Raw genomic sequence first — 25,893 nt, 5'->3', positions numbered from 1 at the left:
ATTGATGGAATAATTATCTTGTATCAAAAATCTTTTCAATTAAATTTACTCGGTTAATGATCATAGGATGATTTAAACTTGAGTTTTATGTTGCGGCTTCGGGTTACAGACAAACTTGGAATATTGAAGAGGTGAATTGTTGCAAAATTTTATGTGCATAAAGATCGGATATGACTGATTATGAGAAGTTTTTTTATATTTTTAATCAAAAATAAATTTCGATGTGACTCTTAATTGGTGTCAGATTCGATTTAAGAGTCACGTTAGTGCTGGATTCTGGAGCAATTACGCCTATTGTGCTATATTTTGACAAAATCTTCAAAATCATCAAATCCTTCATTGTATTATTATTTATCCAGAGCTCGAAGACGACTCAAATTTTGTATGAAATTTTGAAATGTTGACGTGAATCGACTCGGAATTTATCTAACATACCGCAAAACGCCCACATAATGTTAATTACATAATATTTTGCACTACGTCAATCAAACTTTAAAAATACTTTTCTGCACGCTCACTTGCATGTCATTATTATTTTTGTTAATTTACAAAACATCACCAAAAGTCAAAGCATTTTACATTGTCTTCCATAAATCATGCAGTAAAGTGCGAAAAAATCACAAAAAAATCGAAATTTTTAGCGCTAAACTTTAATTTGAATTTATTGAATTATTTTATATAAATAATAACGTCAATTTATAATCTTTAACACAAATTAAAATATATTGAAAAGTTGTTGAATTTTTAAACACATTTTAGAGCTAATGCTGGATTTTTGTTTACAAAATACTTGATTTTTGAACGAAGATAAACGCTAACTGATGAGAATTGATGATAATTTCATATTATAACAACTGATCATTGATAATATTCTAAAATTGTATGTAAATTCATTATATCGTGCAACAAATTGAACTACAAGCTTATTAGATTTATTTTGTACTCTAATTGGACGAAATCGTCAATATTATTTCTAAAATAAGAAGGAAATTTGCAAATATTTGTTAAAGTTCCAATCCACGTGATTTAACACACGTGCAATTCATAAAAACTTAATTCATTTTAAAAATCAAGACAGCTTAAATCTCAAAAGTGACTTTTTCATGCAAATTCAAATAATCACAATTAAACTCAACCCCAATTTAATTCTGAGTAGTTTATAATCTCCAACCACGATCTTTTATTAATAACCTTTTGAGACTTTAATTACATGATGTGCACTGACATTGCATTGACTAGTTTAAAATCACATTATAAGTCAAGATATAATCGATATTAATGAAATGTGACACACATGATAATGACCTAAATTGATAATGATACGATTAATTTAATTGCAGTGTTGCAGAAGGGCAAAAATAGGTGTTTTATTATGATTTTGATCTAGTTCATTGTTGGTGGGATTAAAGGTTGTGTTACATGATTTTTGCTGATTCTAATGATCGGGTCTTGATGCTGAATCGGGCAAAAAATGGAAAAAATTAGAGAAAATCTTAAATTTTCAGATTTTAGCTTTAACAGTCAATTTAAAAGTAATTTGAACCAGATTTCCAGGTCTCAAATGTTGCGTCGCGTCAATTGGAGTAAATACTCCTAAAATCCAGCCAATTTAACGTTCTAAAATCACACTTTACAACCTCCGTTATAATATTCACAACTTTCCCAGTCCCAAAGTCCAAATCCACCTCAAAGTTCGCAATTACAAAGTAATTCTTCTCCATCATCATTTAATGTACACAAAACAGCGATGAATAACCACAAAGACGATCAAATATACTAATTTCTTCTTCCTTCATTCCATTTTTATTATCCACATCTCCTCATGTACAATCTTCTCAAATAACATCCATTATGAATAGATGAAGATCATAAGTTCAATTATCCGTCAGGTTTTTATTTGACGTCATAAGTATCACTCATTTGTGTATTAAGCGTCACTTCTTTTATGGGTAAAAAGAATGTCTGCTTAATGAATTTTGTGTGCTTGAAGTTAAAATAAAAAAAATCTTTTTTTCTTTATTTAAATTTGAAATAGAATGTACACATGTATGGTAAGTAATGCGCACATTTACGTTCTTGTTGATTGTTGTATAAATATTCGGTAATGTTTCGTTGTTATGTGCTTAAGAAGCTTTTTGGATGGGAAATGATTATTTGGGATTTTTGGGGGTTTGTAGCGCATTTTGTGGAGATTTTTGGAAATTTTGGACTAAATATTTCAAAAATAATGAACCTAATTGAGCTATTAATGAAGAAACCTTAAGAAAATTCAAATTAAGTGCTTTATAAACTCTAAAAAAATCAATAATTTCAAAGAACTTCAAGTTAAACATCATAAAACTAACAATTCTATTCACTTAATTACGCAGCAATTTTTCCCCATTGACAAAACAAACTTTTTCTTATTCTTTGCAATGTTTATCGATTATTAAGCAACAGTGAGAAAAAAAATCACTGTTTAAAGGTCAATTAGTGATGACTGTTAATGAAGGAGTATGCAAAAGACGTCGATCGTACGAGATTTTAAGTTAAAAAATTAATGAAACTTGAAATAAAAACTTTTTATGAGTCAGGGCAGTTACTTAGTGCTTATTCACATGTAATTAGCATATTTAATGGGAACAAAAACTAGCTTAAATGACGCAAAAAATGTGGAAAAGTTTAAAAAATTCATAAATCACTTAAAGTTTATAAAAATTCTATATTTAATCGTCCTCATGTGTTTTATTTCCCAAGTTTTACATGAGAAATGTGGAAAAAGAAGTTACAATGAGGAATAATATTAATAATGGAATGACATGGACAATTTAAGTCTAATTTTTTGGTATTTTCTTTGTTCTAATTTTTAATAATCATTTAATTGTGGAATTGGATGAACATAAATTGCATGAGAATTTTAGTTTAAGTTTTTTGGTAATTCTTGAATTTATTTGAATGTTTTATTAGTTAATTGATGGTAGAATTGAATTTTTTTACTGATTTGAGCTCATGGAATTGTTGTGTGAGCAACCATGCAAAAATTCTGAGGATTAGAGACTGGCAGAAGTTATCTAAAGACAGGTCCAGCTTTCGACGAATTCTAAATGCGGCAATGGGTTCCTATGCGCCTTCACCAAAGAAGTAAGTAAAGTAAGTAAAGAATGACTTCGATTTTTAAAGTTTATCGGTAAAAAAGAGCGAGTATCTTTAATAAAATAGAGTAAACTTCTATAAAATTGAAATTTTAATCCCTTAAATGCTTGCTATTTTAGAAGTCCGATTGAATTTTGTTTTTTAAAATCTTGAATTTTGTTCTATTCATAGTCATTCTAATTACTAAATGAATAATATGCAATCAAAATTATGAAACAAAAAATTTGAATTTGAAAAAAAATTTTGAATTGAAAAAATTATTTTTGAATCTCGGAGAGGGGTTCGTGCCCTTTAAGGCCTCTTTAGACTCTCCTATGACTTTTTTGACCTTCCCATGACCCTTTTGACCTTCATTTGTCTCTTCTGACCCTCTCATGTCCCTTTTGACACTTCTATGCCCTCTTTTGACTCTCCTGAGTCCCTTTTGCATCTATACTAATCCCACAAATCTTAAAAAATCAACAAATTCTCATTATATCTCTTAAAAAGCTCCTAACTTATCACTACTTTAATTATAGAAACGATTGCAATTCTTTATAACAGCAATTTGTATTAAATTTATTTAAATTAAATTGAAACAGACTTATAAAACATTTGTTAAATAAAATTCGCTGTTTGGAGCAATTGTTGAAAAATGTTTAAAAATAGCAATAAAACATGTGAAAAAATAGCTTCTGCAGAATTTTGCACTTTAAAAAGTTATTTTTGTGATAATTTTAAAATTTATCAAAATAATATAAAAATTATCAAAGATAAAAAAAATGTTTAAATTTGACGATAGAATCTGAAAATCTCGTCCACACATCACAGCACGACCTTATCGATTCAGATCATTTAAAAAATAGCAACAAAATATTTTTCATCACTAACCTGTTTTCTCCTTTTTAGCAAAAAAATATTTTTTTGAGCAAAATATGTCAACAAGTTATTTCGCTGACCTTTCTTCTGTTGTTAATTGATGGAGGTTTTTTTTGCGTATATCTTGAAGTAAATAAGTGAAAAATGATACACAAAAAAAAAAATTATTTCACAATATCCACTATGCTCATTCGCAACGTTCGCTTAACACATAAAAAGAAAAATACTTTGCAACTCTTCACTCTTAAGCACTTTTTAGCTTACTTGCTTAGATAAATTTATTGCTTCATATGCATTACTTTTATTTTTATACACATTTTTTTTTTTCTTTTTTACGTTGGGAAAAAAATTTCTCTCTTTCTCACATTTATTGCCTCATTTTGATGCAATTTTATTTCACAACTATTTTGGCATGTAAGCTACTTCCTTTTGGCATGTGCTATGACACTAATGGCTTTTCTTGAGGATTTTTTTGTTATTTTCAAATAATTTGACTAATTTTGGATTTTTTTAATAAATTTCGAGAACTCAAATTCAAATTTCTAAAATTTTAAAAGTTTCAAAAATTTCAAAGACTCAAATTCAAATTCCAAAAATTTCAAAAACTCAGATTCAAATTTCAAAAATTTCAAAAATTTCAAAAATTTCAAATTCAAATTTCTAAATTTTCAAAATTAATTTCAAATTTTTTTGGCAATTTTAAAATTCAAAAAAATCGAAAAATTCACATAAATTTCAACAACCCTCAAAAAAACACCCATAATCACATCCAACTTGACCCTAACATTCACATTGAAGTTCACAAAATTGACATTAACACTTACAAAATTATTGAAGGCTTCTCTCAGATCAGCACAAATTTTAAATTTACATAAAAATTTAATTACAAAAAATTAAATATTAAAAAATTGTTTTTTCTTCTAATTTTCGTTTATTATTCTACAGCACGGAGCAAATATCGATCGCGTTCGACTAACGAGACGATTAAAGTTAAACTGAGAAACCTGTTGATGAAGCTGGTCAGTTACAAAAAGTTGACTAGTTTGAATACAACGGTAGAAGCGTATGTGAGAAAGAGAGTGCGAGAGACTTAATAAGAAAAAAAAATGAAATAATATTTAAGTTGAGGAGAAATAAGTCGTTTCCCCCTCCATTGCGTTTGGTTTTGTTGTTGTTGGAATTGAATTTGTCCGAGTTTATTTCATTAAGTAATTTTTGTTGGTGGATTCTTTGATGATTTAATGACTGCGGTGGAGAAGCTGTGTGATGCGGTACAATGGTGTGACATAGAACAGGCTCAGATGTGCCGCAGAATAAGCTCCGGTGTGCCGTGAACTCAAATTCTTAAGAGCTTTATCCTATATTTTAAGTTTTAAATTATTTTACACTGATTTAATTGGATTTCAGGATTGGTTGAGTTGATAAGAACGCTAGAGTTGTCAATATCCTGAACTTGCAGAGGTTATCGAAAAATAGAACTGTCTATAGACGTTCTCTAATCGCGGCAATAGTCCCCCGTGCCCCTTAGTAAAGGAAGTAAGAAATTTACTTAATTTTGACTATATTTACTATATTAAAGTGTCGTGAAATATTTTTGGTAATAAATAGTATGAATTTTGTGAGTCCACACCTCGATCTGGACAAAATCTTCAATTTACTTGCAATTTACTAAGTTTTTGGCTTCAGCAACCGTCAGACACTCCAAAAGTACAGTACTGTACTTTCTGAACAGTTCATACAAATATTACTGTATTTTTCAGACACGTAAAGTAATTATAGTAGGTTCAGTTCTGTATACTGAAGTATTTAACCCGTAAGGCTACATCTTTCGTGCGTCTCAGCAAATTTCCTAATTTCAAATTGTTCAAATCAAAAATGATCACCCAACACTGAATTTACCTTATAATATTGAAGCAATTTTTTGTCATATTTACTTAACAAATTTGCCATTTATTATAACTTTTGAGAATTAAAAATTAGAATTATTAGCATTGATTGTCATGTGATGACAAAATTTTTAAAATTTCACATTTTTGTGAGTTCTTTATTATTTAAAGAGAGTAGCACAATGCACAATATTTTTTTTTTATTTTAAACGAGTTGAACATCTTGCTTAAAAACCTCATTAAGTAGTCACGATATTTACGTTTTTATTACCAAATTTATCTTTTATGACTGATTTATTAATACAGGGGACTATTTACTTCCTCAAAGAGAGTCAGAGGCTTCATGGCACTCCTTTAAATGTTTATAACAAAATTGCTCAAGAGAGAACCAAGTCGGAATTCAAAACAGTCTTTTTTTCGTCACTAAAAACATGTGTTGTTAATTTTTACAGTTGGTTTGAAGCTGTTGAGGCTGAGGTTATCAGGAAATATTGTTTTTTTGAGGTTTTGTAGCTTGTGGACTATTAGGAAGACTATGATGCATTTCACATAAAATTCATGTTGTTCTTACGAGGTCGTTCACTTATTACGTACATGGGGAATCCCATTGGTCATTTTTGAAGGAAGTATGCTATTCTGTGACTTGATAATTGACTGGTCCCTAATAAAATTGAATAATTCTTACCTAATTCAGTTAGTTTTTAGTTTTTAGTTAATTTAGTTTGCGTTTGAAGCTAGTTCTGTCGATGGCAATCCCTTGCCAATTACCGATACCAAGTGCATTACTAAAATCCCATACAGAATTCATTATTCCAATAAAAACACCCCTGACATGCAAATAGACCCCTTTTGAGTGCCATAGTGTTGTTTCTATACCATGAAAGCATTATCTTTGCCTGTCTGTTAAGGTACGCTTATAAAATCCCAAAATTATCCACCAACATTTCCGGATCTATCAAATTTTCACCTCAACACACTCCTAAGTACTCATCAATTACACACAATAACGTTTTTTTAACTTGTCGATATCTCTTTAAATATTCACACCAAAGCGAAAAGAAACACATGTTAAGCATCTATAGATTCAATACTACTTATTAGTATTACATGCCTCACTACCTCAATAATTACTCATTACTATATTATTACGTAATTATGGACCTTTGTATTTAGTTTACTTACACAATTGCATGACATGTTGGTATGTCTTGTACGGAAAGTAAAGTGAAAGAATATTGAATAACTTTATGCTTTTTTCGTGTATCAAAACATCGGCGATGACAACAAACCAGGAAAAAAAATCATATTTTGTACCGATAGCAAGTCGTCATGCGGAACAAACGCACGCGAGCGATGCGGTTTTTGAACTTGACCTACAACAATAATGTGAAGTTTATAATTTTTGGGCTAAAAAATTGGAGATTCCGCGAGCTTGTTTTCGCTTTCATTCACACAGAAACAATTTTTTATAATTTTTTTCTTGAATTTTCTTTTCTTGCCAATTATGGATTTTGTTATTTCTCTCTTTAGCAAAAGTGAGGTAAATTACTGACCGGTTTTCTGTTTTTGTTATATAAATTCTTGATTAGAAAAGAAGAAAAAAAAATTGCTTTTAATTGGTCTCATCTTGGGGATTTTAAATGGAAATTAAGATGCAGTTGATGAGCATTTTAAGATTTTTTAAGATTCTTTTTAAGTTTCTTATTATTATTAATTAAGTTTCATTTAAATTATTAAAATAAAAAACCACTAAAATGTATACAAATTAAAGTTCAAAAGACACACGGTCTGAACAAGTTGGAAGATGGAAAATTTCATCCAAAACTGAAGGCTTGAAGACATGAATTGCAGGTCTGATGCCTGATTATGGTTCTGTACGATCGGCCATATGAATCAAGCCTTTGTTGCTCTGAACAAACTAGACACATATAGCCGAAAACCACAGGCTTGCGCTTCTAGAATGCAAGAAATGCAGATGTACGATTTTTGACTGAATCCTAATCAAAATGTCACTAGGTTGGCGTGACTCTGGCTTCGAGTCGGTATTGGAACAATCCGATCTTACACAAGTGTCATACTGGGTTGTGGACACTATTTTCGGACTTTTATACGCCGCATGCGTTTCGGAAAATTACTCATAATTTCTATATTTGAGACACCATTATTCAGTGCTTTGGAGATCTCATTTCTGTTCCGCCTTATCTCATTCAATAAATATAGGGTATATATTATTATTCAGTGTTTTGAATGCCGCGTTTGGTGAGACGAGGGAGGCCATGGATCACACTTGAACTGTTCGACCAACCAAGTAAGTAAGTAAGTGTGTCGCGGTCCACTAGTTTTCTGGTCGTGGTTTACCACCAATGTGTATCGAGGCTCAAAAAAAGTTTAGATAACACTGACATATATAAACGAATTTTAATTGATGGAAAGGGATGGAAAGCAATTTAAAATTTAATAAAACTTTTTCAAAATATTTTAGCAAATTAAAAACTTTTAAATTCTAAAATTGAGTCAAATTGTCAAGCTTTCATTCAGTTTAAAATGGTTAGTTTTAATTTAACATTCAAAAAGTAAAACTTTTCAGAATTTTTTGTAATTGTACCAATTAAATTCCTTTAAAAAATTAAAGCTAGATTTAAAAGCAATTAAAATGGACAGATTTTAATTACTTTTGAATCAGACTTTTTTCTGTGAAATTGAAGAATTTAAAATAATAATGAGAAGACTTTTTTGTTGTATTTTAATGGAAGATTGTTGTAAAGTCTAATTATTGGTGAGATAGTCGTTAAAAAATTCATGCTGATTGTTGGATTTTTGTTGACATTTTCTACCTTAAAGTTTGACCAGCTTATTGAATTTCATAGGAATAAACAATTTAAAATCATTTTATTTCACTTAAATATCCTCAAAACCCTAGAAAGCACCACAATTCATACATAAGTGCCACATAAAGCATCTCTATCCAAAATATTTAATCCCCAATCCTAAACTACCTTTCTAACAATCTTTCAATAATATTTATCTATCATAACAAAAAAGCAATGGCTTAAAGAAGACATAGTAGAATCAATAAAGATACAATTGAAAATTGTAAATATCCCAAGCTATAATCTATAAATAATCCAATAGAATAAATTTTCATCTTATACAATAAATTTTAAATTCATGAAAATAATTTTCTTTGATATTTGAAAAATATATTTTATAACCTGTTGACTAAAGCATCTAAAATGTCTCGACTTATAGATTGAATTCATGTGGCGCCATGAAAGAGGATATTGATGAAGCTCAAAGGATTTATCAGTATTTACTACAGATGCATTTTGTATGCATTTGAGCTCTTGAGATAATTTTGGGTGGAAAATGTTGAATTATTTTGGATTTTAGAGAGGTTTTTGATGGATTGTCATTTGGTATGACAGTGTCAGAATGTGTTTCAAGTGGTATACCCTAGCGTGGTCTCAAGAGCAAGGTAAGCTGATCATCTAGTATATTTTAGGTGACCAGACTTTCGAGAGCATGAAATTCGCCTGTTAGCATGCAGATACTGGAACAAATTTCAATTTTTACTCATCAAACTCGAGAAAGACTAATGAATTCCTAGATTTGATGTGTAGAAAAGGACGCGTCTTACTCAGACTCCCATCATAACATCTTCAGGATATTCCATTACTTTTCCTGCTTTGTCATAAACACTGTGACATGATGGATCAAGAAAGACTCTACGGGATACTTAATTTAGCTACAGAAAGCTGTAATGGATGAATTTTTGGTCTCTAGCCTTGATCTTGTCACAGTGTCGGTTCAGCAATATCCTGCCTCGATTGATTGCTATGAAATGAAGCTTCGTTAATTGAACCATTGATCTGAGTCTCTTGGATCATAAATGAACGAAATTATCCAACTTCATTATCCCCTAACTGCCAAAGAGACCGCTTTTAGGTACCTCACTGATATTTCTAAACATGAAGGCATGCTCTTTGCCTGTTATGGATCATAGACTGCATAAAGCTAGCAATTTAATAAATTCCTAAATTCCAAGCAAATTCACCACAAGGACAATCCCAGAGACAATCAAAATTGCAAAATCTTCACTGCAGATTACTCCCCCCGAATCCAAGATATTTCATTAAAATTTATCAAAACAAAATATGTTATTAAAGATGAGACAATCCAGATGAAACTTTAGGAATTAATGGACTTTTGGGAGTGCTTATGCTTTATGGTAATAAAATAAATCCATTTGTAACAAAAATTTGGTACATCCGACATCAACAATTTTCAACTATCTCAGGGGAAAAATAATGAAATAATGTGCTAATGGCACTGTCAAGTACTTGTAAGTTTTTCGTTTGTAAACGAACGGACAGAGTGGATGTTTAAGGAAGGGAGCGTCAAATGTCAGACATTTTTGAATTTTAGGGAGATTTTTGATTTCATGAAATTAGAATCGAGACAGTAAGTCATTTAAAAATGATATCCAGGACCCCAACTTACATCCAACACTGTCAAAAAGCTTGTCGTATTTCAGCATTTGTTAACTTTACTTTAATAATATTATACATCGTATTAATTTGATAACAAAACAATTTTTCACTTTGTCGTGTAATTTAACACGTGCTACTCATGATACTCGAGAGATGGTCAATTGATTCTTCAACAAATTTTTAAGGTTTTGTTCTCATCGAGAAGTAAAAGTTTAAATTGAACAATTATGATAGTCAGTCGATGGAGTTTTTTGTAATTTGATATTTTATCGATTTACTCTTCCTGTTATTGCTGCTTTGGGAACATGAAGTTGCCTTGTTGAAATTGTTGTTAAATTATTTTTTATATATACTTTTTAAAGATGACTCTTGAAAACAATATTGAACTGATTTTCTATTGATTCTGATTTTTCTATTTATAATCTCTTAAAGACTTAAAGTATTTGAGTTTAAAGGAGGTATTGGATGATGTTATTGGGTCATTAAAATGATGCACAATATATCAGATCATCATAATTATTATTATGATTTTGATAGACAAATCTGCTCATTATATGAAGTCACTGAGGATTCATTAAGATCATTATTATGAATATTGGGAGATTAAATGAATGGGAATTAGACATTAAAATGTTAGCAGTTGAAAAGCCGACAAAAGATCATCGAATAACATTTCGATGATACCTTCCACCCACGACGACCTGTCGCCGTTGACTGTGCAGTCGCCGTTGACTGCTCAGTTGCCGTTGACTGCTCAGTTGCCGTTGACTGTCTAGTTGCTGTTGACTGTCCAGTCGCCATTAAATGTTCAGTCGCCTTTGACTGTTCAGTCGCTGTTGACTGTTCAGTCGCTGTTGACTGTTCAGTCGCCGTTCACTGTAAAGTCGCCGTTGACTGTTCAGTCGCCGTTGACTGTTCAGTCGCCGTTGACTTTTCAGTCGCCGTTGACTGTTCAGTCGCCGTTCACTGTAAAGTCGCCGTTGACTGTTCAGTCGCCGTTCACTGTAAAGTCACCTTTGACTGTTCAGTCGCTGTTGACTGTTCAGTCGCCGTTCACTGTTCAGTCGCCGTTCACTGTAAAGTCGCCGTTGACTGTTCAGTCGTCGTTCACTGTAAAGTCGCCTTTGACTGTTCAGTCGCTGTTGACTGTTCAGTCGCCGTTGACTGTTCAGTCGCCGTTGACTGTTCAGTCGCCGTTGACTGTTCAGTCGCCGTTGACTATCCAGTCGCCGTTGACTGTCCAGTGCAGTGTAGAAGACAAAAAATGGCCAAAGTTAGCCAATTACTTACTCTGGTTCAAGATTTCCCGGTATGAACTTCATAACTGAATGATCTATGACCAAAAACTCAAATTGAAGTTCCTTCATCACTAAATTTCCCCACAATATTTCACACAAAAGCATGACCATCTAAACGCAATATTATTTTCTCAATAATTCTTGTTTAAGGTTTTCATCTGCATTTAAATAACAAATATAAACTATCATCAGCTGAATAGATAACTATGCAAAAATTGCAATGTGAATGCAACAACATACAAACTATAATTTATAACCTCAAACGTTTAGTATGCGCATAATAAGGATACGGAATAAACACTTCAATATTGAGAATGAACATTTTATTTATTATGAAATTTTTGAATTTTAAATTATGTGATGTTGTGGGAAATTCTGTCAGACTTTTGGAATTTTTGTGGAAATTTTCAAATTTTATAATTTTTCTCTAAAATTTACTTTTAAATAAAGATGAAAACTTTCCCACAAAAACACCCCAAAGGACACACCTCCACATACGTCTCGTTTAAATAAAATAATAAAATTTTTGTAGCATAAATTTTAATTTTTCAATCATTTTATTTCAAATGTGAAAATTTTTCAATTCATTCTCTATCCGGAAATGCATATTGGATCACAGTAGTACAATTTTAAACTCACAAATGCAACATAAATATGTTATGTACATTGCTAAAATCACATAAGTTCATAAATTCATCTTTAACATGCATGTAGAGCTGAAATTATTTCATTCTAGCTAAAGACGAGCGGAAGAACAAATGATGTGAGCTTTTTTTTTTTGAGTTAAATGAGAATTATTTCATTTATTCTGTCATTCAACTTTACTTTCTGGTTCTTTTCTATGCTGCTCTTCCGTTTTCTCACTCGTAATATGAATTTACATTATCATGTGCAATGTGGATGAGTATCAGAATCAAAGAAGCGCATGGGGATTGAGGATTGGGTGAATGGTGGGGTATAGGGCGCATTTTATGGGGGGTTGGTCTCATTATTGATTGGAATTGAGGGAATATTCTTATAAAATTCAAATAGGTGTAGCCTTGAGCCGTCTAGAACCAATCTAGATCGAGTTAAGTGCCATACTCTTGTTTGAGGCTGTCTGGGATTGAACAAGATCCAGTCTAGTGCCATGAACAAGAAAAAACCACAAATAGATCTTGTATTAGGCTATCTAGAGTTTATCTAGATCCAGCTAAGTGCCAAGCCATTGCCAGAAGCCGTCTGGGGTAGATCAAGATCCAGTCTTGTGCCATGACCAAGTTATAATCATAAAATTCAGTTTATTATGATCACAGACCCCTCAGATGTCCAGAAAAGACAAACTCACCTGCACCATCAACATCCACTCTGCAAAATTCAGTTCAAAAAAGCAAAAAACGAACTGTTATGGGAGTAATCTCGAAAGATTAATGCATTTAAATGTAAAAAGAATCGAGAAAGAAGTGAAGCAAATTTTTTTCTTCTTCTCCCTTGCATGCATCTCATGTTGTTACTACTTTTAGTTGATGCCATTCATCCTAATGTTATTTTATGTCTCGTGGAAAATTCTACAATAATATATGGAATGCATTTTCTCCATAACAATTACAACTAAATTCAATTTTAAAAAGATTTCATTTGCATCACAAAACAAAGAATGGGAAAAAGAAGCACATAGCAATTTTACCATACATATCCCCATATGAGTCATTTCTTTCCAATATATGCAAATGTAATGTTGTTGCATATTTTTTTTTTTCTTTCTTGTGTTAAAATAAAATTGTAATTTATGCACAAAAGTTCATTTATCATTTCATTGTTACTTGGTTCAGTGCATTCTTTTTGTTAAACCCGAGCGGCAAAAAGGGATGATTAAGGGTTTCTGATGCATCGAGATCTCGGGAAACCTTCATATTTTGCCAAAAATATTGGTCGAAATCGGTGACTTCCCGAGTAATCTTGTTCTCGGTCTTGGTCAAGTGAATATTTCGGGACCGAGACTTCAGAAAACCTTAATTTTTTGCCGTAAATATGGAACGAAATGTACCGTCACGGTACCGTCAGGGGAATTGTACCCCATCGACACAATGCGGTAAACTTCATATTTTGCCATAATATGAGTCGAAATCAGCTATCATAGTGCAGTCAAAACATTTAAATCCGAGCGAAACAATCCGGCAAACCGGATATTTTGCCTTAAATATGGACTAATGAGCCGTCATGGTGCCATCAGGACAACTTCACATCCTACCGTTGATTTGGAAGCATTGCAGTGTCCTAGTAAACACCATATGCTGTTCGGGATAGCTTTTCTGATGAATTTTCATAGATCAAGCTTCTGCAGTTGAATTGAATAATTCAATTATTCTTGTAGAATTCCAAAAAAAATGGGAATTTTGACTGAAGGATACGCGATTTTTAGATCCATTTTTATAATTTCTCATCTTATCCTGCAATGCCTGCAATTTATTTTATGTATCTTGTCTGCTCACAAAGCTGCAATCTATTTCAATTAATCATATTATCAAAAAATAATTTCCAGTCACTCATGTAATCCCCACATCCAAAATAAAAAATCCAATTTTAAGGAGAAAATTGCTATTTTTTTTTTGCACACAAAATAAGTTTTCATTCTTATGGTGCATATTGCATGTAAAATTAAAAAAAAGATTGTTGTAAAAAAAATTTTTTTGTTGTAAAAATTTAAGTAAAACATGGAAAAATAAACTTTTTTTTCCATACTATAGTGTTTGCATGCTCTATGACTCGAAGGATAATAAAAAAAGAAGAAAAATTAAATAAAAGGAGAAAAAAATTTCATTATTGTTCTTTTTTTCGGTGCAATTGAAGTGGGAAAATGGGAGATTGGAATTAAATTGTCGGAGAATTTCCTAGGAATATTCAATTTTAGTTTGAAAATTAGCTTAAGACTTAGTTTTGAAATTGATGACTCTTCAAGCATCTGATGAGATTTTATTTGCAAATTTAGAATTTTGAACCAATTTTGATCAAGTTGTATGAAGAGGATTGAACACATTGTGCTCAAAACAATGAGAGTTAATGATTTTCCTACCAATTAAAACCAACTTCTGAACCAATCGAATGAATTAATACATATGGACGTGAATCGCATCTTTTGCTGGAAAAATGGGTCAAAGGTTAATACAGCGATGTAGCGTTGTCCTAGTGGCCACATTGTTGGTTACAATCCTTCTTTACTAAACACGCCGAATTAAATCAGAGCTGGGAGTCGTTTCGAATGTCGCTAGGTTTACCTAGACATAGGGATACCTATTATAGGCAGTGTCTAGGCAAACTTAAAACTATTGTCTTTGGGTAGGCAGTGCCTTTGCATAGGTATTGCCTTTGGCTAGTCTAGCAAGTCCACAAAAAGGCAGATTAGGTTGCCTTTCTATAGATAACGCCTAGATAAAGTCAAATGCTACCATGATACAGCTAGATACCTATCTGAAAACTCTGTTACATTGAGTCGGGTCGACTTTTACATACAAAATTTGATTTGACTATGAACTCTGGTCCACAACATTTGACTTAACATAGCAACATTAAGCATGGAATCTGATTGGAAATTGGCAAGCGGTAGCCAGCGATAGAGCCAACTTTATGCGCCAACTAATGGAGGACATGGATCACACTTGATCTATTCGGCCAGCAAAGTAAGTAAGTAAGCATAGAACCCAATTGAATCACATTGCACCTATCCAATGCGCTCATTCATCCACAAACCAAAAAAAGCTTCCCCAACTTCTTCACATCCTCTGCTATCGTTTCAATATGAAGATAAAGTTTTGATAAACTTTTAAATATAACAATTGGTTGGAAAGAAGAATTCCGAAGATAAAGAGGAAATTATGATTTAATTGATTTTTGATGCAATGCAAGTTTCTTCTTCTCTCATTCTTGAAATAAAAGCGGTATCTACATAAAAGTTTTCTTTTACAATTTAATTTCCTTGTTTATTTTTAATTTTAATATTTATTCCGTTCAGTTCATCTTTGGGACATTAAGATAATTGGCGACATGATAATATTTTTTCCATGCGGAGACGCTTTGTGGAGGTTTATAATAAAATTGATTATCACAAAGTAAGTTAATTGCAAACATTGATTAATATTGTTTTCAGAATGTGACGCAAATGTAATCAGTGGTGTGCAACTTTTTATATTTCGCGGCACATTTTGTTGGTAAGTCTGGACCAGAGTTGGTTGATTCCAATGTGGAGGCGACTCCACTGGAGTCCGAACTCAAAAAAAAAGTCGAGTCTGACTCCACAAAATTCGGAATTTTTGAATCCGGACTCCAAAGTCCTGTCAACTCTGGTCTGGACCGAAATCGCACACGCCATACGATTCATAGCAATTTTAATTTTTTTTTGACAAAAAACACAAGTTGCCCACCACTGCTTTAAATGTTTTAAAACTAGGTCAATGCAGAAATTAATTTTGAAAAAATAACAATCTCCGCAAGTTCATTGAATTCATACAAATTCAGCAGATAGACATATAGGTCGCTACATCTCCTATCACTCATGACATTCTCGTTTATGTTCTTTCTCTTTTCACTCGATTCTATTTCTTTTTTTCAACTTTTAAAAGCTGATAATAAATCACTGCAACTCAATAAATTATTTCATTTAACATATACATTTAAGAACTTATAGCTTTGTGAATGCGAATGTCAATCAGACTACATAAATAAACTTTACTTTGTTTCCATAGAGATTAGATGAGAAAGCCTTGAAATTCTACAAAGTTGATTTTGTTGTGCAGAGTTGTGCATTATTATGTGTTGATTTGAAGATTTTATGGATTTGGTTAAGAATTCAGACAGGACTGACAGACAGGACTGGATTTCATAGATTTTAAGTGCGTCGGCCTGCATTTTTGGACTTTATCTTATGGCTTCACTAAGGCTGCAGATTTGCGATTTTGGCCTGCAGCCCTGCAATTTTGGACCATTTTTAAATGCCTATTTAGTGAATTTGAACTCGACAACAAGATTCACGTTCATTTCCGACATTACAAGACTATGCCCTGCAGTTAATAATTGATATGGCTTAAGAATCAACTGCATCGACATGTATCTAGGGTTTCTGGAAGCGGTTTTTCAAAAACCGCACAACCGCACTTTTGACCTTAAAATGCGGTTTTTAAAAAACCGCGGTTTTGAAAGAAAAAACCGCGGTTTTAGAACTTTGTATGGAAAAAATTCATTTAAATCCGCAAAATGTAAATTTTTGAAGATAACTTCGAAAAAAAATAAAAATTTTCTATTAAAATGAAAAACTGGACTAAAATCTTGCAAAATGATAAGAACAACTTTAAAGCAGAAAGATTTAATACTTTCATGCATAAAACTCCAAATTTAAATTTTTTTAAAAAATTTCATACATTTGTATGAAAATTGAAAACCGCAAAAAAACCGCAAAACCGCGGTTTTTGAAATTCTGGAAAACCGCAAAACTGCGGTTTTGAAAAAACGCGGTTTTTCAGAAACCCTACATGTATCCCTGTCATTGCTCAAGAATCCACTATATCAACACATCCCCAACTCTGTCAAACTTATAAAACACATTAAAAATCATAAAGACTCAACCACAGCAAAGCAATTCTTTTCATTCAAAGTGGAAAATTTACCCCTTTTTATTGGAAAATTGCCATAAAAAATTGATTAGCTTGTTGCTTCCAGAGGAATCACTTTTTCAATTACTCTAGAATAAGTGAAGCATTAGATTTATACGGTAGTGAAAAAAATAAAGGTTAAAGTTCAGACAAATGCATTAGTTTATGTATAAACATAGATTTATGCATTTTTGTGGTTTTCTTGTTGCATGCACTTCAGCAGAAAAAAAATTGAGTAAATTTATGATAGAAGCTCAAAAACTTTTTTTCATAACTTGCAGCATAAAATATTTTTTAAATTAGTTCATTAAACACGTTAAAAAGTTGCTTGATGGGAAATCTTTTAATTTATGCTCTCGACAAAGTTAAGTTTTGGAAAAGTTTAAATATTCTAATTTCAGTTAATGACATCATTATGATCGCTAATAAGCAATAAATATTAAAAGTTGGCATGATAGATGAATTTTTAGTGCATTTTAGTTTGAAAATGTTCTTGTAAGGAAGTTTTTATAATGTATTGCACTAATTATTAAGTTGAAAACGCAGAAATAATTTATGAGAGCGTGAGCAGCGTTCATGGAAGGCACATGGAGTAGAAATGATTCGAAAATGTGGCTACAGATCGAATTGACTCTGGTTTAGGGTCAGATTTTATTAAATCTGGCCTAAAGCTAGATTCAAGCTGACCTTTTGTCGGATTTTGGACTACAATCATTGACAATTTGACATTTATTATCACCAATAACTAGATACGATCCCACAAACTTCCTTGATCTCTCTGTTGCAGCAACCATGAGTATCTTCATTCACTTGCAATCCGATCTTATTAGATTCTCTCTCTTGTAGGCTTCTTGAGAGGTACGAAGTCTAATTTAAGCCAAAATGTCTATAAATTCCAATTTTCAATGTATCTAATTTACTAACAACTTGATAACATATATTAGGCAACGCACAGTCTGAAAATAGATTTCATATCGATTATATCAACCCAAAAACTGCTCAAAACGAATCATATCAACCACTAGACAAAGGTAAAACTCCAAAGTCAATCAAAATGACGATAACGCGGTTTCTTTGCAAATCATCACTTCACATTAGCTTAAAAATAAATTTTCGTTATCAAAGTATATCATTTCGAAAGCATATCACGCGTGTGAGGTACTATCTTAATTCCATTAATCATCATCTCAGACATTTGCACACATATATGAACTTTTTCATTATCAATTTTTTATATTTGTCTATGAATTACATGTGAATTTTGCAAACATAGACAGTTATAGAGTTGTGAATGAACTTTTTTTGAGTGTAATTATATGTTTTGGAAAGGTAAGGGTAAGGAGCTGTTTAGGAAGAATTTTTGGTAATTGTGGGTGTTGAAAGGCTGTTGTTCTGAGTATTTTTGTGTTAGATTATGGAACAAGCTTCATGTACGCATCAAAAGTTGAATTTAAAAACTGAAAAGATTCTCAATTTGGATAAAAATTCCCAATTTTCGCTGAACTTCTCGAGAATGTTTATAAGTCTAATATTTTATTTAAAAAATAATCCAAACATAACAATCAGCTGTGGATATCGCGCTACAATTTAACAAACAATTTCCCGAGTTCCCATCCCTGCGCGATAACAATTAAATGTATTTGTGAGTTCCTTCCTCTTTTCATTCAATTTGTTATTTTGTTCACTGTCGATAAATTGCAAACTTTATTCAGTTACATTGCGGCATACGATCGGAAAAGTAAGAATTTTAACTCGAATTTTATTAAATTTTAAGTTCATGTGTGAAGTGCGGACATAAAAAAAATACAAATTAAGATGTACGAAACAGATTTATTAATGTGCATTGCATTTATATTATTATTTATGTATATCAGTGGTGCTATACGTGATTATATGAAATATCGTAGACAATTTTGGAATATACGTGGTCCAAAGTCTCTTCCACTTACTATCATTGCTTACATTTTTACGGCAAGATCTAATGCCGGTGAGGCTTATGAATTTTTTATCATTACTTATCTTTTTCTTTTCCGTATCGAGTTTGAAGTCCCTCGTGTGTTAATCAAGCGATGATATTGTGATTTATGTTTTTTTCATATTTATTTACACACAAAAACATGTCGATAATGACACTGGTGTGAAGTTAGTGATGATGTGATTTAGTTGTTGTGGATGTTTTGAGGTCATTCACTTGTTTGTGCTACATTTGTTGGGTACAGTTGGGGATATAGCGTTTATGAAGGAAATCAAACTTGCAGGAACTTTCAGAAGATCAATTTGTAGGTCTACAAGGAAAGCATACGGCGTAGACTTACTTACTTAATTGTCTGGTCGTACAGAACAATTGTGAACCATAACCTGCCCTAAACTGTGTAGAAATGGCCGAAAATTGGACTCTAGTTCGACTTGATTCAAGCCTTAAGCCGAAGTTCATTGAATCTGACCTTAGGCTAGCGTCAAACCGAACTGGAGCTTCATTTTTAGCCATTTCTATACTCTGTGTCTTCCCGTTTGTGCTACAGAATATTTAAAATCCAAAAAATCACCTGCCATCTAAAAATCAACCCCAACTTCACACCAGTCCACCAAGCGTAAACACAAAACATCTCATTAATTCCATTTATCTTCCCAAAGATCGCTTTGAAGTTCTCCAAAATCTATCAAAACGATACCCAAGGTATTATTCAGTATGGTTTGGCACAAAATATCTCTTTGTTACCGACGATCCACATGTGTCACAAAAACTTTTGACCATACCAGATTGTGTTGAAAAAAATTTCTTTATGGACTTTTTTGGATTCCCGAGAGGCTTAATTGCAATGAAATGTATGTATAGTCAGTCACATATGTGTCAATGGTCAATGGACATCTTCGGAAAAAAAGTTTGTAGGAAGGAAGTAAAGGAAATGAAAAAAGCTCTTGTGTGATCAAATCAGTTTGGGTTGTATTTGACGATAAATTTGATGTTATTACGAAAATAGACATGAAAATTTGTGTTTGTGATGGAAATTATTTGAGTTTGTCTGTAAATGATTGTTCAAAAAGAGCTGAATTTCGTAAATTAAAGCAGTGATAAGTGCCATACCGTCACGTAGTTTCTGCATTATAACCAAATTAACTTATTAAATTTTCTGACACAAAAAAAGAAGTTCCGGGAAAAAAATGACAACTTTGACAAAATAATTCCTACTTCATTCCTTTTCATCTTTCGTGTCCATTGACCATCATCATCCGTTCCGTTTTGCTTACTTCATCAGGAAAGTAAAAAAAAGACGGAAAAGCTGATGTTGAAATGAACAAAAAAAGACCTGATAATGCAAAAAATATGATATAAAAATTTATTTTTTTCTCTATTTTCATGCTATGCTAGCTGACAGATGGAAGTATGAAAGGAAACTTCTCAATTCTTCCTTTTCTTTATCCACACTACAAAGTTATGTGCCAATCTTTACGAAATGTATTACGAAGAGTATAGAGCACTTGAAGGCGAATTGCGATAAGGGAGAATTTGACATAAAGCATGACGTTACAGTTGTTGTTATGAATGCTGTTATGAGTATGAACGTATATACATATTCTTGTTGAGATAGATTTTTAAGTGAACAGACTTTGGGTTCCTTGTTGTGGAATTTTGTCAGAAAATTAGTAGAAAATAAGGTCAACAGGCCGGGTTGACTCTGGCTATGAGACGGGGGGTCATCTGCTGTATTTTTGCAAGGACGATGCTTTACTTTTTAGCATGTTTATTTTCTTCACTTTTTTACAAGTTTCTAACCTAATTAAACTAATTCTTCGAATATTATGACCCAAAACAATCCAAAAGAACTTCAATAGCGCCTAACTTAGAAGTGTCCCGATATTTGGTGAAAATCCTCTTGCTACCTTAGCTATGATGAGTCGGATTCGATATGCAAGAGTCACGCCAGCCTGAGGACATGATTTTCCAATTTTTACATGCCGTGTGTCTTTCAGTAGAGATATTAATTAAAAATTGTCTATGAAAATCCAGCTTTAAATTATATTTACATAGATTAAGACACTTTTTCTCAAATTTTGTGAACGATACATCCTAAGCCACATATCTAGTGGCTAATTTGGTGTATTTCTACATTTTTAAAGGTTTCCAAGATTCACTAGTTTGGACCAAAGCTCGAAGTCGACTTGAATTTCATGAGAAGTCGAGTTGAAGTCGTTTCGACTTCTTCATACAAAATCAGAGTCGGTTTCGAACTCTGATGTGGACCGTAGCTTAAAAATCACTGTCTTAGATGGTAACAAAAGCCAAGATGCACCCTAGCACAGCTCCTTCCCTTTCATGCTCTCAACAACCGTAATTTCTGACAAATTCCACCTAAAGATCAAAATCCTGTTATGATTTCTTTGTTGAATCTTTCTCCTTTAACCATGCTCATAAATAAACATGGCATTTATATCTCATTTAACAGACACAACTTTTGGAAAGGACATATCTCGTGATGTCGCAAAAATATTTATGGAAAACACCGACAAGTATGTATGCTATATATTTGGATTAGTTGGTGGTTGTTGATTGTAAAGCGAGTTGTGAATTTGCTTCTTGAGTTAATTTTTGCTTCTTTTCCTTTCATATTTTTCATTCATAATAATAATTTATTGGATGCATTTGGGTTTTTCTTGGGGGTGAAAATATTTTATCTGTGAAGTGCATGAAGCTGCTTTCATGCTGCTTTAGCATGATGCTATACAAATTTGGAGACATGGAGGATGTGAACGAAACAGTTGTCAGGTGTCTGACAAAAAAGGATTAAAAGCAAACTTCTGTGTTTAGTTTTGTATTTATAGGAATTAAGTGAGATGAGATTAGAATGTGTTTAACAATGACATTTTATGATTGATGCTGTTCTTAAATGCTGGTCGTCATTAGTAAAAATATTAAAGATTTTAGTCATTACCAAATGACCTAAATCCACAAACTTTAACAAAAATCTTCTTAAAATCAATAATTCATGAGCTTATATGAGACTACGTAGGTAGTCATACCAAATCCACATTGTCACATATTGACTGTCAGTACACCTTATCTAGATTAATCAATTATTCATAAATTTTACCGATAAGAACAGGAATCAATTTACTTATTGGAGATAAATGTACTGAAAATTGATTTTCTATCAAGATTAGTACAGGATAAAGGATGGAAAAATTTATTTTGGGTATAAAAAAACTTTATCATAAATTTTCAATATGAATCGATTAATCTTTATGGATCATTAAGAGACTAACATTATAAATCTTACTTAATTACCCAAAAAGTTGAGTAATTTATGAATTAATGGTGTTATCAAATTGATATATGGTGTAAAATGTCTAAGATATTTTGATTGAGTCTGAGATTCATTCCAACATCTATAAATTTTGCACTACCAAGGACATTACCCAACCGTAAAAAAATCACATCCAACTAAAAATCACTTTTTGCTATAATTTTGAAAAACTTTTGACTTATTACTTCATAAAAATTAATGTCGAAAGTTTCACTTTTTTCACTCACAGATACTTGGACAACATATGGAATCGTGCAATGATGCCGCATTATCACTACGATCTAATATACAATCTCTCAAGTTTGAAACGTGATCAAGACAAAAATCGTAAATTTTTCTTTGATTTTATTACAAATGAATGGAATCAAATACAAAATGGAAATTGTAATGATGCTGATGTTGAAAATTCATTTATTGGACAGTTGTTGAAGGTTTCGAAAAATGGACGTAATTATGAAATTGAGGATATTTTAGATCATTGTGGGACAATGATGGTTGCGGTGAGTATTATTAAGTGAAGCTTTACGTTTATAACTAATTGAATTGGATGAGAATTGGACCTGAGATTTGCAAAGTGATCAGTTTTTGACTATTGATGGGAAGGCACCCCATTGTATCCCTCATTCTGGCTACTCCCCTGACTTAGATTTAGATTTTTTCATTTACTGCACTTTCCCCTCATAACTCAACTTCCCTGCCATAAATACACCATCAATTTCAAATCACCCTAATATTAAAATCCAAATTACACTTTAACGACCACCAACAAGAACAAAACGTATCAAAATAATAATAATACAGAAAGTTATACGACCATTAGAATCCATTACAGATTAAACAAATAATCCATATCCACATTCTTCTCTGAAAGGTCCTAATTATTATCCTTTTTAATAACTTTCAAACACACAGGCAGCAGACACGATGAGTACAGCACTAAATTTCATCGTCTTAATGCTCGCCATGCACGAGAACGTGCAAGACTGTATAATAAAGGAAATCAATGATGTTTTAGGCGATGAATGCATGAAGGAAGATCTTATCATAGACTATGAAAAGCTATCAACACTAAAGTATGTTGAAATGACTATAAAGGAGGCATTAAGACTATTCACTCCAGCAACAGGTAAGAGTGTTGAGTGGTGGGTAGGAAAAGCACTTTCATTTGTACGATTTTTATAGTTTGCTGTAATATTCTTTCCTTATTCTCTTCCTAACAGGCCTTTTCCGTGAAACGAAGGCTGATGTTGATTTAGGTATGGTGTGAAAAAAAAAGTATTTTTTATGTCTTTCTTTGCATTTTGGTCTTCTTATAGAAATTATCTATGGTTGAGGGGAAGTGGCTGGTTTTGAAGAATTGTTTGAGGGTTTATTGAGGAATGTCTTGTGTTTTTGGAATTATTCAATGAATTGTTAAGAGGTTTGAGTAGTTCGCAGGATGAGTAAGATCAGCATAAAGCCAGTATATGAAGCATGAAGCTTGCATGTCTCTAGATCTGCGTTCTAAAATATCTAAACGTTTAGACACGACCATGGGTGTTGCCAGGGATAGGAGGAGGGGTTGACAGGTTAACAGGGGTTTTACCCACTCCAGTTTTAATACCAGAGCCTAATTCGACTTGGATTTTGTATGAAAAGGTCGATTTGAGTCGACTTGACTCGACTCGAGTCTGTACTAATTTCGAGTCAACTTTGAGCTCTGGTTAATAAGCCTCTATGAACGACTCTTCCAAAATTCCAACAAAAACATTTCAAACATCCCCAAAAAAAGATTCTACCTTTAAACTACCACTTCCCCTCGTCAAAAATTCATTAAGTCGACATCCCACCCCCGTAACACATTTACTTTTTTTTTGTGTATAAATATCTATTATCCACATTTATTTACTCCCTGCACTTAAGTGTCTAATAATTGTGTCTTAATTGCCAAACATTTTCTCATCTTCTTTCTCTCTTATGTCATTACCTTTCTATTTTCATACCTTATGATACAACACAAAAGGTATCGAAAACATTCAACTGCCAAAGGGAACTAATTTAGTGATAAACATTTATGGATTGCATCGTAAAAAGGAAATTTGGGGTGATGATGCTCACCTATTTAAGCCAGAACGTTTTGATTTTGAGAATTCATATGATAAGAGTCCGTTTGCCTTTTTGCCATTTGCTAGTGGCATACGAATGTGTGTTGGTGAGTATGGCTTGTGGATTGGAGATGAGTACTTTTGTGGTTGATGGGTTGAAAGGGGGAAGCTATGACTAAAATTGTATTTTGGATGTTTTTTGCATTTAAGATTCAAAGATCACCAAAATACCTCAGCATCTCCCCCTTAAACACCTCCACACCAAAAGAATTCAATCCTGAACAAAAGTATCAATTAATTAATTATGCGAAAAACACTTTACGCACAAATTTTATTTCTGCAGGAAATCGATATGCGATGATATTCATGAAATTAATTGTACTACATTACGTTAAGAATTTCCATTTCTCAACGTCATTGAAATATGATGAGATGAGAGTTAAAGCAGGCATAACGCTGAAGTTGATTGGTAATCATTTAGTGAAAATAACTCGAAGAGGGACGGAACGATTGTAATTAAAGATTGTTTATTGTTTATTAAGTATATTGCTGTCATGATTATCATGATAACTTAATAGAAATGAAAAATTATAGATATTATTCAATTTATTATTTTTTTTAATTGAAATAAAAATATGTCAATGTGAGATTTATGAATGATATTGAAATTTGAGAATGATTTTTGAGTTTCTTTTGTGTTATCAGATTTATTTCGATGTTTTTAGAGCTTTTTTCGAGTTAAGAGGCAAGAATATTTATTTATTTAGTGAATTTTAAGGCTTTGAATGCTCAAATTTTTGAAAATTTTTAAATTCCGTTAAAATATTTTTTAAAATTATCCAAATTTCAAAAAACATCTCTCAGATGTCGCCACAATCGAGGATTTTCCACAAGCTTACTCAAAAGCTCTCAAAGCTTCAAAAAAATTCAAATTCCAAAAAGTCCGTTACACAAAACACCAATTCAACTCTCAAGACAACCCTTTCCATCCATCCCAATTTTCATCACATCTACAGATATACGCATTAAGTAATGAAAGAATTCCGCAGGATGAAAAACTTTTTTGTCGAAACAGGATGTCGGATGGGATCTGAGATGTGCGGTTTTTGTTAGGAAAGAATTCTCCATCCTTATTCGTTACGATAGATATATATTTATATATTTTATGCAAAATAGCTCCCATTAAGTTCTGTATAAACATTAAATTTATTTGATCATGAA

General features: G+C 32.1%; 2 protein-coding genes across 2 annotated transcripts in view; one reads left to right on the top strand and one right to left on the bottom strand.

Moving 5' to 3' along the window:
• LOC139086888 (ABC transporter G family member 20-like) overlaps window positions 1-4,437 on the bottom strand; it is a 57,993-nt gene extending 53,556 nt beyond the window's left edge. Inside the window, exon 1 of the mRNA XM_070635512.1 lies at window positions 4,003-4,437. The gene's annotated coding sequence lies outside the window, so the exon portion shown is untranslated. The remainder of the gene's footprint in view (window positions 1-4,002) is intronic.
• Window positions 4,438-19,011: 14,574 nt separating this feature from the next.
• Window positions 19,012-25,302, top strand: LOC139086859 (probable cytochrome P450 313b1). Its single transcript, XM_070635477.1, has 9 exons — window positions 19,012-19,272; window positions 19,920-20,111; window positions 20,656-20,841; window positions 21,731-21,794; window positions 22,818-23,088; window positions 23,501-23,714; window positions 23,809-23,844; window positions 24,591-24,779; window positions 25,016-25,302. Exons 1-9 carry the CDS (start codon window positions 19,101-19,103, stop codon window positions 25,186-25,188), a joined length of 1,497 nt encoding a protein of 498 aa, XP_070491578.1. The 5' UTR covers window positions 19,012-19,100; the 3' UTR covers window positions 25,189-25,302.
• Window positions 25,303-25,893: the final 591 nt, after the last annotated feature.

This window comes from Chironomus tepperi, unplaced genomic scaffold (assembly GCF_022539635.2).
Source record: "Chironomus tepperi strain 1889 unplaced genomic scaffold, CSIRO-AGI_Ctep_v1 contig_89, whole genome shotgun sequence".
In the NCBI taxonomy this organism is placed as follows: domain Eukaryota; kingdom Metazoa; phylum Arthropoda; class Insecta; order Diptera; family Chironomidae; genus Chironomus; species Chironomus tepperi.
This window is presented reverse-complemented; position numbering and strand designations above follow the sequence as displayed.